The 19,335-nt window shown below is 41.4% G+C and overlaps 1 protein-coding gene across 8 annotated transcripts in view; it reads left to right on the forward strand.

The window, feature by feature from the left end:
* Nucleotides 1–642: 642 nt before the first annotated feature.
* The window catches only part of DPY19L4 (dpy-19 like 4), a 76,110-nt gene continuing 57,417 nt past the window's right edge, over nt 643–19,335 (forward strand). For 4 of the 8 annotated variants that reach the window (XM_005563724.5, XM_045398514.3, XM_015455044.4 and 1 more), the window contains exons 1-3: nt 643–1,096; nt 6,942–7,052; nt 17,498–17,622. In XM_005563724.5, the coding sequence (XP_005563781.3) occupies nt 658–1,096; nt 6,942–7,052; nt 17,498–17,622 (675 nt within the window). In that variant the 5' untranslated portion in view covers nt 643–657. The remainder of the gene's footprint in view (nt 1,097–6,941; nt 7,053–17,497; nt 17,623–19,335) is intronic. The other 4 variants (XM_073999100.1, XM_073999101.1, XM_073999104.1 and 1 more) reach the window with 1 other exon arrangement.

Below are 19,335 nucleotides of genomic sequence, written 5' to 3' on the forward strand. Positions count from 1 at the left end.
ATCACCTGAGCTTGGGAGGTCAAGGCTACAGTGAGCCATGATTGCACCTGTGCACTCCAGCTGTCAACAAAATGAGATCTTATTTCTTTTTCTTTTTTTTTTTTTTGAGACGAAGTCTCCCTTTGTCGCCCAGGCTGGAGTGCAGTGGCCGGATCTCAGCTCACTGCAAGCTCCGCCTCCCGGGTTCCCGCCATTCTCCTGCCTCAGCCTCCCGAGTAGCTGGGACTACAGGCGCCCACCACCTCGCCCAGCTAGTTTTTTGTATTTTTTTAGTAGAGACGGGGTTTCACCGTGTTAGCCAGGATGGTCTCGATCTCCTGACCTCGTGATCCGCCCGCCTCGGCCTCCCAAAGTGCTGGGATTACAGGCTTGAGCCACTGCGCCCGGCCTTCCAACATCTTTTGAATTCATTCTCTTTGAACATTTTTATTTTCATTGCCTCATACCAGGCCTTTATTTTCTTACTAAGTTTACTATAACAGCACAAGCTTCTTTCTTGTAATGGTCAAGTGGTCTACTAAACCAAAGCGCTAACCGAGTAGCTGGAATTACAGGCAGTTCTGCCTCTGTCCGGCTTTGTGACTTCCACCACATTAGATCTGTTTCCTCCGTGTAAAATGGGGCGGGAATAGAGGCTGGACCTGGGAGGTGTCGCTGATGATCGTCTCCGACTCGCTAAGTCGCGGAGTCACAAACGTGGCGGAAAGCAAGCCCCCACTTTTTGGGAAGAGTAGGACGAGGGGCGGGGCTGCAGCGAGACCCACTAGTTTCGCTTTCCAGGGGAGGCAGTGGCCGGTAGCTGCTGCTGTGGGCGGCGCCCCCGGCGTGGAGTCTCCTTCCTGCCCTCGCAGGCTCCGGCGCCCCAGCGAAACGCTCCGACCGCTCCCCTCTCCCAACACTCTGGTTCCCTGGCCGCCTGCGGGGACGCGGTTGGCGGCGACACCGGAGGGGGGTGGGTCAGGAAGTGGGGGCGCGGCGGCCAGGAGCGGGCCCCGGGTGGCCGAGGGGTTCGGCGACGCGGAGGGAGGGACACTCCGGGCCGCGCGGGATCCGGAGGGCGCCCCGGCCTCCGCAGAGACGATGGCGGAGGAAGAAGGTGACTGCCGCGGGGTCCAGCGCGCCAGCGGCTGCCTGTGGTCTCGGGAAGGAGGGGCGGGGGCGCTGGAGGTGTGGGCTGGAGCTGCCGGTGGCCGCGGTGGCGGCCGCACGGGGAGGGCGGGAAGGAGCGCGGCGCCCAGGAGAGGGCTGCGGAGAAATTCAGGAGAGCGGAGCGAATGGCTCGAAGTTTTGTCGGCCGAATTGGGAAGCAAAGGCGGAGCTGAAAGTTGGGAATCCGTAGCAGGAGAGAAAGCTGTGCAGGGAGTGGTTGGGAGGGAGGGAGGGTCCTGAGCAGATTTTTGGTGAAGTGGGGGGCGCAGTTTGGTTTCGAAGATGCAGGTTTAGGTACTGAGTGCATATTTGAATGTGGTCGTTTCACTCAAGGCCCCTCATTCGGAGGGCGATTTTTAAAGGGCTGTGGGTATTGACAAACCCAGAGGCACAGGGGGTGAGGGGACATTCACCACGGGGATAAAGAAGCAGGGATTTGGGATAAACATGGCATGATGAATTGGGAATGGGTGAACACGCAGAAACTGAAGAAAGCCAAGTTCACTTAGGTTTAGAGGAAAATGGTAAAGAGCAGAGCCATCTAAGTATTACAGTTTTGGGAGCTGATGAGGCCAGGAGGCCTTTGAGGGTCAAAGTGGGTGAGTAGAGATGGGGTTTATCCATGTTGGTCAGGCTGGTCTCGAACTCCGGACCTTAGCTGATCCGCCCACCTCGGCCTCCCAGAGTGCTGGGATTACAGGCGTGAGCCACCGCGCCGGTCGACTCAAGCCTTTTTGAACCAAGAGTACAAGGAAGGAATTTAAAGAATTTAGCGGAAAGCAGTTTTTAAAAATTAAGCATAAGAAGTGTTTACTGATCTGTGACTTGCTGACCTGTCCCTATGCAGGCTTGGTTCATATTTGCTTCCTCTTGAGTTTTCAGAGTGTTAAAGCTGGTCTGAATTTAAGACATTCTAACTAAAAACAGCTTCAAAACCAAAGCTGTTTGTCGTTGGTGAGAAAGAATGTAATTCCACTTGTTTCCTTGGTTGTCTGTGGTTACAGTATATTATCATTTGAAATATTTCTTGATGTATTTTTCTTTTCTAATTGCAAATTTATGGAGGCTGGTTGATACACTAGCTTGCATGTTCCTATGAGTACATTCATGCTTAACTTAAAGCATTAAAAAAGTTAATACTGCATAAAAAAATCAATACTACAATACTGAAAGTCTTTAATACATCATGCAAAATGAAAAATTATTTTAGACTATGGTTGTACTTAAATAGATCTGTGGAGCCGATATTAAGATTGTACTGTTTTGTAAATTTTACTTACGTGATATAAAATGATAAATGGGCTGGGCATGGTGGCTCATGCCTGTAGTCCCAGCACTTTGGGAGGCCCGGGTGAGTGGATCACTTGAAGTCAGGAGTTCAAGACCAACCTGGCTAACACAGTGAAACCCCATCTCTACTAAAAATACAAAAATTAGCCGAGTGGCGAACGTCTGTAGTTCCAGCTACTCGGGAGGCTGAGGCAGGAGAATCACTTGAACCCAGGAGGCTGAGGTTGCAGTGAACCGAGATTGCACCATTGCACTCCAGCCTGGGTGACAGAGCGAGACTCCATCTCAAAAAAAACAAAATTAAGGCCGGGCACAGTGGCTCACACCTGTAATCCTAACACTTTGGGAGGCCAAGGCGGGCAGATCACGAGGTCAGGAGTTTGAGACCACTCTGGCCAATATGGTGAAACCCTGGCTCTACTAAAAAATACAAAAATTCGCCGGGCGTGGTGGCGCACGCCTGTAGTCCCAGCTACCTGGGAGGCTGAGGCAAGAGAATCGCTGGAACTCAGGAGGCTGAGGTTGCAGTGAGCCGAGATCTCCCCACTGCACTCCAGCCTGGGTGACAGAGCGAGACTCCCTTTCAAAAATAAAATAAATAAAATGATAAATGATTTTTGGTTGTAGAATTACATATAACTAAAAAACAGTTAAATACATCTTATATGGGACAATTAATGGGTTGCAGTTTATTAAAATACTGCTTTATTCAACACATTTTTAATTCCATAAATATTTGTGTTAATACTCTATTAGATGCAAGGATATAATAGTCAGCAATGAATGAGTAATTAAATTTTCATTTATTATAATGCTAGTAATAATAATATATATAGCATACCTGTCTGTCTATGTGCCAGGCATTCTGAATGTTTTTTGTTTATTTGTCACACTATAGTTTTTTCCCCAAAAATTCATATTATCTTTTATTCGCTGTGTTAAAATTAGACTAAATAGTCTGTATATTTTACTTGTATCCAGGTGTTCTCCATGTCCCATCTTACTTACAGTTCACATTCGCTTGGATCCTCTTCATTGTCCAAGTAAATACTCTGGGAATCTGGTTTTTAAAAAAATGTCTTCCTTGATGCAGTAGAGGGCCAGGGTGTTTATATTTATGCTTTCTGAAAGCAGTGTTAGAGCAAAGAAAGAAGTGACAACCTTGAGTAGAGCAGTATTAACATTTCATTTGGAAACTGCTATGTCTAGCCTGCGTGGACATTTGAAAGCCTGTTTGTAGCCCTACTATTTCATATGAAGATGACTGGACTGAAGTCTGAAATAGCAGGTTACTTTTGTGGATGTGTAATCATCTTCATTTAGTTTGACTTTTTCTTTACAATGCTAAGAATATAAGATAGTGAAAAGGAGTGGCTGGACATCATGGCTCACGCCTGTAATCCCAGCACTTTGGGAGGCTGAGGCGGGCGAATCACGAGGTCAGGAGTTCGAGGCCAGCCTGGCCAATGTGGTGAAACCCCCCTCTCTACTCAAAATACAAAAAATTAGCTGGGCGTAGTGGCAGACACCTGTAATCCCAGCTACTTGGGAGGCTGAGGCAGGAGAATTGCCTGAACCCGGGAGGCGGAGGTTGCAATGAGCCGGCATGGCACCACTGCACTGCAGCCTGGGCAAAAAGAGTGAAACTCTGTCTCAAAAAAAAAGATAGTAAAAAGGAGGCTTGAATTACATCGCAGAGCTTTCCTGTCAGAACTGATAATCTCATTTGTCCATTGCTTTGACCTTTGCTTTTTTCCACCTAGAGATGTGTGGCTTTGTTTTTCCATTATGAAATTATATGGAAAGTTAGCTTTAGGGATAAGGTTGAAGAGATGAGCTAAAATGAATACTGTATTTATCAAGTCATACTTTTCACTCTTACAGTTTAATGCCACTAAAATTGGTATGTCTTAAAATCAGTACATGCATTCAATGTGACAGTGTGGTTTTTTTTTTCCCCCTTGAAAACCTATTGAGTGGTATCTTCAAATATATGGCATCTTAGAATCAGGAAAATATAATATTATAGATTTTTTATAGATTACATATTTGTATGGTCCTCGATCATTGCTAATATAAATTCTTGAGAGGTGACTGTTGAGAGTTGTATACTTCAGAAATTACATGAAAATCTATGCAAAATTTTTGTGTAAGTTTTACTTTTATAAACAAAATTCATTTATGGGCACAAAGAGAACATGTTTAATTAAAGTCCTGTAAGGTGATTTATTTGATAAAGAACATTTTTAAAAAGGAAAATGATAGTGTTTTGTAAGAACACGTTTTATGTGACTATTCCCCTCCCAATTTATCACTAAGTGTATATTTTTAGACTCTAATGGAAAAGACCCACTTACCTAGCCCATTGGTCACATATAGTATATCTGTTGACTATCTCAATAGATTTGTTAATTTGATTTCTGAAATTATCCAATTAAATGTTTTAAAGTCCAGTGCTGTTATGTGATTAATCATGCAGGTGTACCTACAAAGGAAGGTTCTTGTGGTTATATTTTCCCCTTGTATTCTTTTAAAATAAAATTAAAGGCCAGGCGGTGGCTCAAGCCTGTAATCCCGGCACTTTGGGAGGCCGAGACGGGCGGATCACGAGGTCAGGAGATTGAGACCATCCTGGCTAACACGGTGAAACCCCGTCTCTACTAAAAAGACAAAAAACTAGCCGAGCGAGGTGGCAGGCACCTGTAGTCCCAGCTACTTGGGAGGCTGAGGCAGGAGAATGGCATAAACCTGGGAGGCGGAGCTTGCAGTGAGCTGAGATCCGGCCACTGCACTCCAGCCTGGGCGACAGAGTGAGACTCCGTCTCAAAAAAAAAAAAAAATTAAATTAAAAACAATAATTTGCTTTTGAAGACTTTATTTGATTTTGCATAAATATTCGTTCTTGATGACTGCTTCTAACTTCTACTTTAACCCAGAGCAGGGGAATATTAAAGAGGCATAATGAGGAAGGAATATAGTGATATTTACTAATTGACCTAGATTTATATGTATAAATACTCAAAGTCTGGGGTACATTTTTCTAATAATGCCATTTTTTGTTTTTTTGTTTTGTTTCATTTTGTTTTTGAGACGGAGTCTCCCTCTGTCACCCAGGCTAGAGTGCAGTGGCGCAATCTCGGGTCACTGCAACTCCACCTACTGGGTTCAAGTGATTCTCCTGCCTCAGCCTCCTGAGTAGCTGGGATTACAAGAGCGCACCACCACACCCGGCTAATATTTGTATTTTTAGTAGAGACAGGGTTTCACCATGTTGACCAGGCTGGTCTTGAACTCCTGACCTCGGGTAATCCACCCACCTTGGCCTCCCAAAGTGTTGGGATTACAGGCATGAGCCACCATGTCCGGCCTGATAATGTCATTTAAAAATATTTTCATTGATTTCACTACTTAACATGACTACAGAATAAATGGTAGTATAGAAATGAGTAAACATTAGATTCATCAGTCTGAATCCGTTAAATGTACAGCTTTTTTTCTCACTATGCCAGTGTTTAAAGATATTTTAGTGAGCACGTAAGTTTGCTATGAAGCTATTTTAAAATATGTTTATTTTATTCATTTTCCACAGTAAAGCTAAGAACATACATCTGATCAGCAGCAACTGATTCGTTTCTCCTTCTTTGACTTCTATGTTTATTTTCACATTTCATAGCCTGAAGTTATTACTAAGAGAAAGGAAAAAACTGTCTTCCACTTCCATGAGAAAGATAAATTATTGTACCACTTTATAACTTGGCAGGAACACTCTGTACTTATAGTATCGTAATCTATCCCACAAGATGATTAATTCTAGGGAGGAAAAGTATAAATTGTACATAGTACATTCCTGTTTAACTTAGAGTTTAGTTTACTATTTTGGAGGTAACTTCTGCATCACATTTTCTAAAACTGGAGCTAGAAGAGGAAGCTAGTCTAATCCTGGGAAATTATTTTGAGACCTTCTCATATATAAGTATCTTTGTAGGTTCAGCCTATTTTCTAATCCCTAAATGTAAAAGATTGTACAATGCTAATGATAACACAGTACTGAAATTCTGCAGAGCTTTCAGGGTTAAACAAAGAAGTGTAGTTTATGATGAATGTGTTATGTTTTGATTTTTACAAAACACTTAAACCATGAGTTATGCATTTGATACTTTAAGGTAACTAGAATTATGAGCTGAATAACACCTTGACCCTAATTTGGAAAAGAGCTTACTTATTTTGGGATGTTTTGAAAATTGCATCATCTTGGGAGAAGAGCGCATTGGTTTACTACTAGGATTGTCAAAACACAAATTGGGGAGTGGAACTTAAAATTGTCTTTTTTTTGGACAAAAGAAGATTTTGCAGGGGTGCCAAAATAATTATGAAAATGTTATCTTTGATGCTAATAGGTCTTAGTGGTACTTTTGCTTTAGAATAATAAAGGTTAATTGGCTCAGGATACAGATCAAAATAATTTTATACACACATTGCAATAATGTCTTAAATATTTTAAGGACCACCTGTAGAGCTGCGCCAAAGAAAAAAGCCAAAGTCTTCAGAAAATAAGGAATCTGCCAAAGAAGAGAAAATCAGTGACATTCCAGCTCCTGAAAGAGTTCCAAAACGTAAGTTAGACTTGGAATTTGTGCTACTACAAAAATAGTGTACGCTAGAGAGTATATTAATATTTTAAATACACATATTTTGAGATTATGTATATGCTCAGCTTTCGCTAGGTTTTGAACAACCCCAAATCTCACTGGCTTATGACAAACATTTATTTCTAATTAATATTACATGTTATGGCTGCAGTTTGGCTGTCATAATTTTATGTGTTGTGAAGGAATAGTCCCTATTTGGGAAAAATTTTTCTTGTGACGTAGGAAAAGAGGAGGCAGAATCATGCAATGCCTCTTAAAGTTTCTGCTGACCTAGCACAGTATCACTTGTACACACCTTTTATTGACCCAAGCAAGTCATATAATCAGTTTAGACGATGGGATGTGAAGTATATTTTCATTACAGGGAAGTGTTCCAGGTCCACATGGTAGTGGGCAGGGATATTTAATCTTTTTACTGGGAAGGAGAAAATAGTTGTGAATAATAATATAGTTTACCGCATCCTGTCCTTGTGATTTATTTCCCCCCCTCAGACAAAATACACTTACTTTTTCCCACACCCTAAGACTCTGTCTTATCTAGTCACAGCCTTCATCCTGAACCCAAGGGCTTATCGACATCAGGGCCAGCTATGACTCATTCTAATCCAGAGATCTATGAACTAAACAGACAGGTTATCTGTTTTGTGTCAGGGGTTCCCAAGACCACCCCCATGTTTGGTTATTAGCTGGAAGGACTCACAAGTTTCAGAATGAAGTTGTATTTACAGCTATGATTGATTGATTGATTTTTGAGACAGAGTCTCACTCTGTCACCCAGGCTGGAGTTCAGTGGCATGATCTCAGCTCACTGCAACCTCCGCCTTCTGGGTTCAAGCAATTCTCCTGCCTCCCTCCTGAGTAGCTCACACCACCAAGCCTGGCTAATTTTTGTATTTTTGGTAGAGACAGGGTTTCCCCATGTTGGCCAGTCTGGTCTCGAACTCCTGACCTCAAGTGATCCACCTACCTCAGCCTCTCAAAGTGCTGAGATTATAGGCATGAGCCACCGTGCCCAGCCTACAGCTATGATTTATTATAGCAAATAATATAAAACAAAATCAGCAAAGCGAAAAGACCTATTGTGGTGAAATCTGCAAGAAACCAGGCATAGGCTTCCACATTTCCACTGCAGTAGAGTCACACAGGATGGGCCTGATTCCTTCAGCATCAAATTGTGACATTTGTAAAGTTTTATCTACCAGGGAAGCTCATTAGTGATTCAGTGCTCAGGGTTTTTATTGGGGGCTAGTCATGTAGGTATCCTCTGCCTACCATGTACCAAAATTCTTGACTCCCAGAAAGAAATCATAAACTACATTATTTGTACAAAGAGGATAGGCACTGTTATCAGTTAGAGAATGGTGGGAACTCTCCTGAAATTGAAGTTCCTAGATGCCAGCCAAGAGAGCCTACCTTGCAAGCAGGGCTTTCTTTTTTTCTTTTTTCTTTTTTTTTTCTTTCTTGAGACAGTCTTACCCTGCCACCCAGGCAGGAGTGCCATGGTGCAGTCTCTGCTCACTGCAACCTCCACCTTCTGGGTTCAAGCAATTCTTGTGCCTCAGCCTCCCAAGTAGCTGGGATTATAGGCATGTGCCACCACACTTGGTTAATTTTTGTGTTTTTAGTAGAAATGGGGTTTCACCATGTTGGCCAGGCTGGTCAACTCCTGACCTCAGGTGATCCGCCTGCAAGCAGGCCTTTCTCAGGAAAGTGTTCTCAGACCTGCTGTGTTAACTCTTTTCTGCACATCCCCCTGCTCAGTATACATTGTTGGACAGGGACAGGATATCCCCTTACTCTGGGAGAAGGAATCTGTTGTGTTTATGCCCCAGTTGTGTTCCTGGGGAATTGTTTCCCAGTTCATTGTTCTCCATGGTCCTTGATTTTACACTCTGGAGATCTTTTCTCTTCCATTTTCTTCTATAACCATATCTAAAGATGGGTTTGGAGAATGTATCATCCTTAAGGGCTAAACAGCTTTCTCATACTGCTTCCTCTGCACTGAAAGTTGAGGCCTGTATATAAATTTGCTCAAGATAAAGGCTGTGGGTAATAGTTGAGGGGCTGGCTACAAGAAAACTATATTTGGGAGCTGGAAAAATGAAGATCTATATTACGTCATGACAAAACATTTGATAATACTGTTTCCTGTGAATAGTTGACAATACTATTTTTTTCTATCATTTTAGGTAATGAGATTGCAAAACAGAATGTTACTAGAGTGCCTTTGGTATTAACAGCTACATTTGACTACAGGAAAGAGATCTGAGTTTAGAATGGAATTGGTCTATTTGTAAGTGGGAATGAAGAAGAAAATAGAGAATTCCAAAATTCTGGGACTTGTAATGTTGAAGTGAGAACAGTTTATTAACCAGGCAAGGTGGCTCACGCCAGTAATCCCAGCACTTTGGGAAGCTGAGGCAGAGGATTGCTTGAGGTTAGAAGTTCAGGACCATCCTGGACAACGTAGTGAGACCCTGTCTTTAAAAAAGAAAAGAAAAAGCCGTTTGTCTTTTTCAACCAATAAAAGTTAAAATCACGAAATGGGAGGCCGGGTACGGTGGCTCAAGCCTGTAATAACAGCACTTTAGGAGGCCGAGGCGGGTGAATCACGAGGTCAGGAGATTGAGGCCATCCTGGCTAACATGGTGAAACTCCGTCTCTACTAAAAAAATACAAAAAATAGGGGCCGGGCGCGGTGGCTCACGCCTGTAATCCCAGCACTTTGGGAGGCCGAGGCGGGCGGATCACAAGGTCAGGAGATCGAGACCACGGTGAAACCCCGTCTCTACTAAAAATACAAAAAATTAGCCGGGCGCGGTTGTGGGCGCCTGTAGTCCCAGCTACTCGGGAGGCTGAGGCAGGAGAATGGCGTGAACCCGGGAGGCGGAGCTTGCAGTGAGCCGAGATCGCGCCACTGCACTCCAGCCTGGGCTGGGCGACAGAGCGAGACTCCGTCTCAAAAAAAAAAAAAAAAAAAAAAAAAAAAATACAAAAAATTAGCCGGGCATGGTGGCGGGCGCCTGTAGTCCCAGCTTCTTGGGAGGCTGAGACAGGAGAATCGCTTGAACCTGGGAGGCGGAGGTTGCAGCAAGCCGAGATTGTGCCACTGCACTCCAGCCTGGGTGACAGAGCGAGACACCGTCTCAAAAAAAAAAAAAAAAAAAAAAAAAGAAATGCTTTGAGTAACAGGCTGATTAAGATGAGTCCTTAGTGCAAAAGTCAAATCAAGGGCATAGCTATTGTACAATTTGTTAAAATGTGTGAATAAATTAAAGTAGTTCCTACTAAATCTTGTTGGATACAGGACTTAGAAAAAAAGAACTAAAGCTGTTGGCCCACAAAAGTTTAATAAACTCAAACTATGTATAATGAAGCCTTTGAGAAGGCATATCTAGAAAAGGTGTGTAATTTAGCCTTTGAGAGTGGCATATCTAGAATAATTTGTAGCTATAGTTACTGGAACATGGAGCTGACTGAAATCAAGTAGGTAAATCAGTAAAATTTTTCTTTTCTTTGCAAAATGAGTGATTTAATTGTTTAAAAGTGAAGTATAATTAACATATAATTAAATGCACAGATTCTTAGTTGTTTAATTAAATGCATTTTGAAATGTGAATGCAGGCAAAACAAACTATAGAACATTACCATTATCTCAGAAAGTTTCCTTGTGCCTCATTCCTATTGTTTTGCTAGTTATCACTACTGAATAATTTCACATGTTCTAGAACTTCATTATAAGTGGAATCATACATGCTTCAGTGTCCAAATTCTTTCATTCAGCTCAGTATGTTATCTTTGAAAAATGTAATATTTTGTGGCTGGGTGCGTTGGCTCACGCTTGTTAGCCATGCGTGTAATCCTAACATGTTGGGAGGCCGAGGCAGGAGGTTTGCTTGAGTGCAGGAGTTTGAGACCAGCCTGAGCAACAAGGCGAAACCCCATCTCTACAAAAAATATAAAAATTAGCCAGGCATGGTGGCACGTGCTTGTAGTTTCAGCTACTTGGGAGGCTGAGGCGGGAGGATCACTTAAGCCCATGAGATTGAGGCTCTGGTGAGCCATGATCATGCCACTGCACTCTAGTCTGGGTGACTGAATGACACCCTATTTCATAAAAATAAAAAATAAAAATATAATCATTTTGAGATTCATCCATGTTGTATATCTCAATAGTTCATCCTCCTTTATTATTAAGTATATTCCAGTGTTTGAATATATAGTCATGTGTTGCTTAATGACAGGGATATGTTCTGAGAAATGCACCATTAGGTGATTTTGTCATATTCACACAAACTAGACGGTACAGCCTACTACACACCTAGGCTATGTAGTATAGCCTATTCCTCCTAGGCTACAAACCTGTACAGTATGTTACTGTACTGAATACTGTAGGCAGTTGTAACACAATGGTAAGCATTTGTGTATCTAAATATATCTAAACATCAAAAAGTGCAGTAAAAATATGGTATTACAATCTTATAGGGCCACCATCATATATGCAGTCCATTGTTGACTGAAATGTCATTGTGCAGGGCATGACTATACCATAATTGTTTATTCCTGTTCCTCTTGTTGGACATTTAGGTTGTTTCTAGTATTTAGTTGTTATGAATACGAATGCTATGAACATTCCTGTACTGGTTTCCTTGAACATATGTTTTCATTTCTGTTAGGTAAATACATAGAAGAATTGCTAGTTAAGCTTTCGAGAGAGCGTACTGTTGAACTGCCAGCCTAGATTCAAAATAACTTTTAACTCTTCAGGTCTTCCCTAACTACAGATTGAATAAACTGCTCTCAGGTTCTCTTCTGAGAAGGAGTGAGTGTGTTTTGCTTAGGAGAGAAATGAATATTGTGTATTAAAAATATTTTGGTCAGGAACGGTGGCTCACACCAGTAATCCCAGCACTTTGGAAGGCTGAGACGGGCATATCACTTGAGGTCAGGAGTTTGAGACCAGCCTGGCCAACATGGCGAAACCCTGTCTCTACTAAAAAAAAAAAAAAAGAAAAAAAAAAAAAAGCCAAATGTAGCAGTGCGTGCCTGTAGTTCTAGCTACTTGGGAGGCTGAGGCATGAGAATCACTTGAACTCGGGAGGTGGAGGTTGCAGTGAGCCAAGATTGCGCCACTGCACTCCAGCCTGGGTGACAGAGGAGACTCCATCACAAAAAACAAACAAACAAAAAATGTAAGCTTAGGCAATATAGTGAGACTTCATCTCTACAAAAAATAAAAAATAAAAAAAATTAGCCAATCATGGTGGTGCACACCTAGAGTCCCAGCTTCTTGGGAGGCTGAGACACAAGAATTGATTAAATCCAGGAGGTGGAGATTGCAGTGAACCGAGAATGTGCCACTGCACTCTAGCCTGGGCAACAGAGGAGACTCCAAAAAAAAAAAAAAAAGTTGAAGCCTAGGCAATATAGGCTCCACAAAAAAAAAAAAAAAAAAAAAAAATTAGCTGAGAATGTGGTGGTGCATGCCTGTCTGTAGTCCCAGCTACTTGGGAGGCTGAGGTAGGAGGATTGCTTAAGCCTGAGAAGTGGTGTTTGCAGTGAACCAAGATCGTGCCACTGCACTCCAGCCTGGGCAATGCAGCAAGACTGTCTCAAAAAAAAAAAAAAATTTTAAATTTGAAAAATATAATGTAAGAAAGAAAATTAAATAAGTCTAGAAATATCAACTACAAAATAGTATTTCCTCCCCAACTACAAAAATATATTTTCAGGGTAGAAAATGTGGAAAGTAGAGGAAAAAAAAAAACTGCATCCATAATTTCAGTAGATATAAATACTCTTAAAATTTTGGCATAAGTATGGCTTTTTTTCTATGTACTTATAGTTTTTTTTCCACTTTTTGTGAAATTGAACCCTGCATTTTTTTCTCAATGTATCATTGGCTTTTTTATGTGCATTAAATATTACTTAACTATGTTCTGTATTACTGATAGTGACATTTTATGATCTGTTTTTAATTTTGTGTGCCTGATCACCGTTTTACAAATGAAGGGACTGATGCACATAGAAGTTATCTGATTAGGCTGGTTTGTGACTAACAGCTTAAAGTCAGATCCTTTTAGATTTTCAAACTAAAATGGTTATATTTTAAGACAATTTCTAAGACCCAGAGCTCCTTATTTTCTCTAAAATACATGTACTTATACCAAACACTGAAAGCTTGATGTCTACTCCATCTTTGACTCCTTACAAAAGTAAAATATTTATTATTGCCAGACGTGGTGGCTCATGCCTGTAATCCCAGCACTTTGGGAGGCTGAGGTGGGCGGATCACCTGAGGTCTGGAGATCAAGACCAGCTTGACCAACATGGAGAAACTCCATCTCTACTCAGAATACAAAATTAGCCAGGCGTGGTGGCTCATGCCTGTAATCCCAGCTACTCGGGAGGCTGAGGCAGGAGAATCGCTTGAACCCGGGAGGTGGAGGTTGCAGTGAGTTGAGATCATGCCATTGCACTCCAGCCTGGGCAACAAGAGCGAAACTCTGTCTCAAAAAAAAAAAAAAAAAAAAAAAAAGTAGTATTAAGGTTAGGCATTTATATATAGAAATTGGTTGAATATACTTTTTATAATAGTTCCTGATAAGTAGGATTAATTTGCCATCGTCTAAGCCTTAATGAAAAAAAAAAAAACCCAGGAAATCCATTTAGAAATTTCTAAGTGCTTTTGCCAAACTGGCACCCTAGGTTACTTTTCTTACTAGTTTTTATGGTTCGTTCATATTGTCTCAACATTGCTTTAATGATTTCATATATTTTTTCAGGTATGCTTATGTGGCACAATAATGATAGCCAATATTTGCTGAGCTCGTACTGTACATCAGGAACCATGCCAGATGCTTTAAACATGCTACTGGAAATTTTATTTTATTTTGAGATGGAGTTTCGCTCTTGTGGCCCAGGCTGGAGTGCACTGGTGTGATCTCAGCTCACTGCAACCTCCACCTCTCGGGTTCAAGCAGTTCTCCTGCCTCGGCTTCCCAGTAGCTGGGATTACAGGCATGCACCACCACATGTAGCTAGTTTTGTATTTTTAGTAGAGATGGGGTTTCACTATGTTGGCTGTAGTTGGTCGCAAACTCCTGACCTCAGGTGATCCGCCCACTTCAGCCTCCCAAAGAGCTGGGATTACAGGCGTGAGCCACCACGCCGGCGAAACAAATTTTAAAACACTTGTGTCACATTGATGCTAATATTGGATTTATTGCAGAGTGTTTTTCAAACATTTAGAATATGATTATTAATTTATCGATATTTAATTATGCTATACTAGTTTGCATAACAACACAATTGCAACATGCTATGCAAACTATTATGTATTAAATAATGTTATAAAAATAACTAAAATTTTAGTTTAGCTAAAAAATATCAAGTTGATTTTTACTGTCAGTCATTCGGTAACAGAACACTGGGTTTTAGGCCTTTAGTCCCTTATTTTATTTATTATGCTTATTATACTCAATGGCTGTAGCAGGACTGAATCATCTTTTGTATACAAAATCCAAATGTATCTTACGTTATTTCATTAAGAGGCAGTTACAGCCTGGATGCAGTGGCTCATGCCCGTAATTCAGCACTTCAGGAGGCCAAAGTGGAAGGATCTCTTGAGACCAAGGTTTGAGACCAGCCTGGGCAACATGGCAAGAATCCTGTCTCTACAAAAATAAAATAAAATTTAAAAAAGAAGTAGTTTGTGTCCATATATAACAGTTGTATGTGATCTTTTAAAACATGATAATCAAAACTTACTGAGTTGTACATTTTACATGGCTTTAGGTTTATAGTGAGTTATTCTTCAATGAAGAAAAGATCCTGAAAGGAAAAAAAATAATTTCTGAATGAGCCTGTACTTTTTTAGACATTGGGTCCTACATTCCTTTGGATTACTTTTTGATATTCATAGGTTAATTTTGTACCATTTTACCCTTGCTTTCTTTCTTTTTTTTGAGACAAGATCTGGCTGTGTCGCCCAGGCTGGAGTGCAGTGGTGCCATCTCGGTTCACTACAACCTCTGCCTCCTGGGCTAAAGCGATTCTCCTGCTTCAGCCTCCCAAGTAGCTGGGATTACAAGCACCTGCCACCACATGGGCTAATTTTTTGAAGAGACATGCTTTCACCGTGTTACCCAGTCTGGTTTCGAACTCATGAGCTCAAGCATTCTGCCTGCCTCTGGAAGTGTTGGGGTTACAGGCATAAGCCACCATACTTAGCTACATCTTAACCACTTTTTTTTTTTTTTTTTTTTTGAGACGGAGTCTCGCTCTGTCGCCCAGGCTGGAGTGCAGTGGCCGGATCTCCGCTCACTGCAAGCTCCGCCTCCCGGGTTTACGCCATTCTCCCGCCTCAGCCTCCCGAGTAGCTGGGACTACAGGCGCCCGCCACCTCGCCCGGCTAGTTTTTTGTACTTCTTTTTAGTAGAGTCGGGGTTTCACCGTGTTAGCCAGGATGGTCTCGATCTCCTGACCTCGTGATCCGCCCGTCTCGGCCTCCCAAAGTGCTGGGATTACAGGCGTGAGCCACCGCGCCCGGCCCACTTTTTTTTTTTTTTTTTAACAGAGTCTCGCTCTGTCACCCAGGCTGGAGCACAGTGGCGTGATGTGTGCTCACTGCAAGCTCCGCCTCCAGGTTCACTGCGTTCTCCTGCCTCAGCCTCCCAAGTAGCTGGGACTACAGGCGCTTGCCACCACCCCTGGCTAATTTTTTGTATTTTTTAGTAGAGACAGGGTTTCACCGTGTTAGCTAGGATGGTCTCGATCTTCTGACCTCATGATCCGCCCGCCTTGGCCTCCCAAAGTGCTGGGATTACAGGCACGAGCCACTGCGCCTGGCCCATCTTAACCATTTTTAAGTGTAGTGTTCTATTGTGTTAAGTATATTTAGGTTGTGACACAGATCTTAGAACTTTTTCCTCTTGCAGAATATAGACTTTAAATTTTATCATACTTTTTTTTTAATTGTATTATTTTTTTGAGACAGAGTCTTGCTCTGTCACCCAGGCTGGAGTACAGTGGCGCAATCTATGCTCACTGCAACCTCCACTTCCCAGGTTCAAGTGATTCTCCTTTCTCAGCCTCCTGAGTAGCTGGGATTACAGGCACCCGCCACCACACCCAGCTAATTTTTGTATTTTTAGTAGAGACAGGGTTTCACCAGGTTGGCCAGGCTGGTCTCGAACTCCTGACTTCAGGTGATCCACCCGCCTTGGCCTCCCAAAGTGTTGGGATTACAGACATGAGCCATGGCACCCGGCCTATACTTTAATTTTTAAAACAATTTTAGATTTGCAGAAGAGTTGAGCAGATACAGTTCCTATATTACACTCTACCACATATGGAGTTTCCTTATTAAAATTTTACATTAGTATGGTACATTTGTTAGAATTAATGAAGCAATACTGATACATTATTATTAACTTAGGATCATATGTTACTCAGATATTCAGATTTCCTTATTTTTTACCATATATATATATATATATATATATATTTTTTTTTTTTTTTTTTTTTTTTTTTTTGAGACGGAGTCTTGCTCTGTCGCCCAGGCTGGAGTGCAGTGGCATGATCTCGGCCCACTGCAAGCTCTGCCTCCCAGGTTCACGCCATTCTCCTGCCTCAGCCTCCTGAGTAGCTGGGACTACAGGCGCCCGCCACCATGCCCGGCTAATTTTTTGTATTTTTAGTAGAGACGGGATTTCACCGTGTTAATCAGGATGGTCTTGATCTCCTGATATCGTGATCTGCCCGTCTCAGCCTCCCAAAGTGCTGGGATTACAGGCGTGAGCCACTGCGCCCAGCCTTTTTTTTTTTTTTTTTTTTTTTTTTTTTTTTGAGATGGAATCTCGCTCTGTCCCTCAGGCTGGAGTGCAGTGGCGTGATCTCAGCATACTGCAACCTCCACCTCCCAGATTCAATGATTCTTGTTCCTCAGCCTCCCGAGTAGCTGGGATTACAAGTGTGCGCCACCACACCCAGCTAATTGTTGTATTTTAGTTTCACCATTTTTGGCCAGGCTGGTCTCAAACTCCTGACCTCAAGTGATCTGCCCGCCTCGGCCTCCCAAAGTGCCACCGTTTCCGACCCGTAATGTCTTTTTTCTGTCCCAGTATCCCATCCACGATACCACGTGACACTTATTATGTCTGTTGTTATGTCTGTTAAGCTTCTCTTGGCTTTGATACTTTCTCAAGCTCTTGTTTTTGATGACCTTGACGGTTTGAGAGATATATTTATAGGATGACCCTCTATTGGAATTTATCTGATGCTTTTCTCACAATTAGACTCTAGTTGTGGGTTTTGGGGACAAAGACCATAGAGGTAGAATGCCATTTTTAATCACATCATATCAAGGGTACATATTACCTTTTGATTACTTTTAATATGCTTTTCAGATGTATTATTTCAACGCTTTGCAAAGATTTTCATTGGCTGTCTTGCAGCGGTTACTAGTGGTATGATGTATGCTCTCTACTTATCAGCATACCATGAACGGAAATTCTGGTTTTCCAACAGGCAGGTAAGAAGAAAGAATTTTGAGCACATGAAAGTTTTTTCCCAGGGAACCAGAATATGTGTATGATAAGTATGACAAGTGCTGTCTTATTTATGGCTATTAGGAACAAAGTGCTCCAGAAGCTCTTTTGAGAATATAGTTACAGTATCAACCTTAAAATACTTAATAGTGTATTTCATAGAATAAAACTATGAGGGTGCAATTAACTTATCAGGGACTTTTGATGACAGTGAAATGTTAGGGAGTTTAGCCAGCCTTTTCATAGTTTTGGTAGGTAGTTCACATTTCAGAAACAATCTGGAAGTTTTAGTATTAAAATATTTTAATTTTTAGATCACATGATTAGAATGTTTTTGAGGGAGTTGAAAGGGATTAACAGGCATCACATAGTATTAAAATTTTGCCTCATTACTGTGTTTAGTGTTTGGTTTTCAATCATGTATATTTCCACAGATTCTTCAGTTGCTATAGTTGTATTCATAATTTCATAGTTTGACTTTTGAATAAGTTTGTTTGCAAAGTCCTCTTGGCTTTGTAGAGTTTTTAAATTTTTGAGCCCAGACTGGGTTTTTTGTTGTTCTTATTTTTTAGTCAAGCTGACCAAGTATTTTAAAGCAATTGGTTTAATTAACACCATGAAGACATTTAACTGAGTAATGACTACGTCTGTCTTGATTTAGCTATTACTGTAGCATGTATTATTTCCCTGGAAATGTTATGCAGATTAACTGCAGTTCTCAACAGTGGATGTATGACAGAATCATCTAGGGAGCTTTCAAAGATAACCTCCCTCTCAGATTCTTAGGTAGAGGCAGTGGAACATGCTGCGATCAGTATGTCGATGAATATTTTTAGGTGATTATGTTGTATAGGCAGAACTGAGAATAACCAAAGCTTTGAAAATTAGAAGGCCTTCATTAAGAACTTTGTTTTACAAAGCTTTGTGTATGGGTCAGGAACATTGGCAGAATCTGGGAGCTTTTTCAGAATCATAGACTCTTAGACTCCACTTTAAAATCAGAATCTACAGTTTAATAACGTCTTCAGGTGTTTCATATACCCAGTAGACTTGAGAAGCACTGATTGAGAGTTTACATCTTTGAAATCTTAGAAACAAATGTTTGCATTCATAAAACAAAATTTTAAGTAATTTATTTAGGTCAGGAAGCTCTTAGTTCATTCAGACTGCTATAACAAAGTACCATAAGCTTATAAACAACAGAATGGCTTATAAACAGCAGAAATTTATTTCTCACAGTTCTGGATGCTGAGAAGTCCTAGATAAGGCATGGGCAGATTTGATGTCTGGTGAGGGCTTGCTTCCTGGTTTATAGCAGGGATCATCTTGCTGCATCCTCACATGGTGGAAGGAGCAAGGGATCTCTGTGGGGCCTCTTTTATAAGGACATTAATCCCATTCATGAGGGAACTGCCCTCATGACCTAATCACCTCCCAGATATCCCACTTCCAAATATCTTCTCATTGGGTGTTAGGTTTCAGCATATGTATTTTAGGAGGACACATATATTCAGACCATAGCAAACTCAAGATGGGGAAAAATAGATCTGAGAAGACTTCCTCTTGGAGAGTCACAATATATAAGATATACTGAAACTCTGAAAAGTCTTATAATAAAGCTATTTAACTTTGTTTAATCTAGTCTTTCTCAGAACTTATTTAACTACAGAATTCTTTTTTGGTAACATCCGTTAACA

The sequence above is a fragment of the Macaca fascicularis genome, chromosome 8, assembly GCF_037993035.2.
Source record: "Macaca fascicularis isolate 582-1 chromosome 8, T2T-MFA8v1.1".
In the NCBI taxonomy this organism is placed as follows: Eukaryota; Metazoa; Chordata; class Mammalia; order Primates; family Cercopithecidae; genus Macaca; species Macaca fascicularis.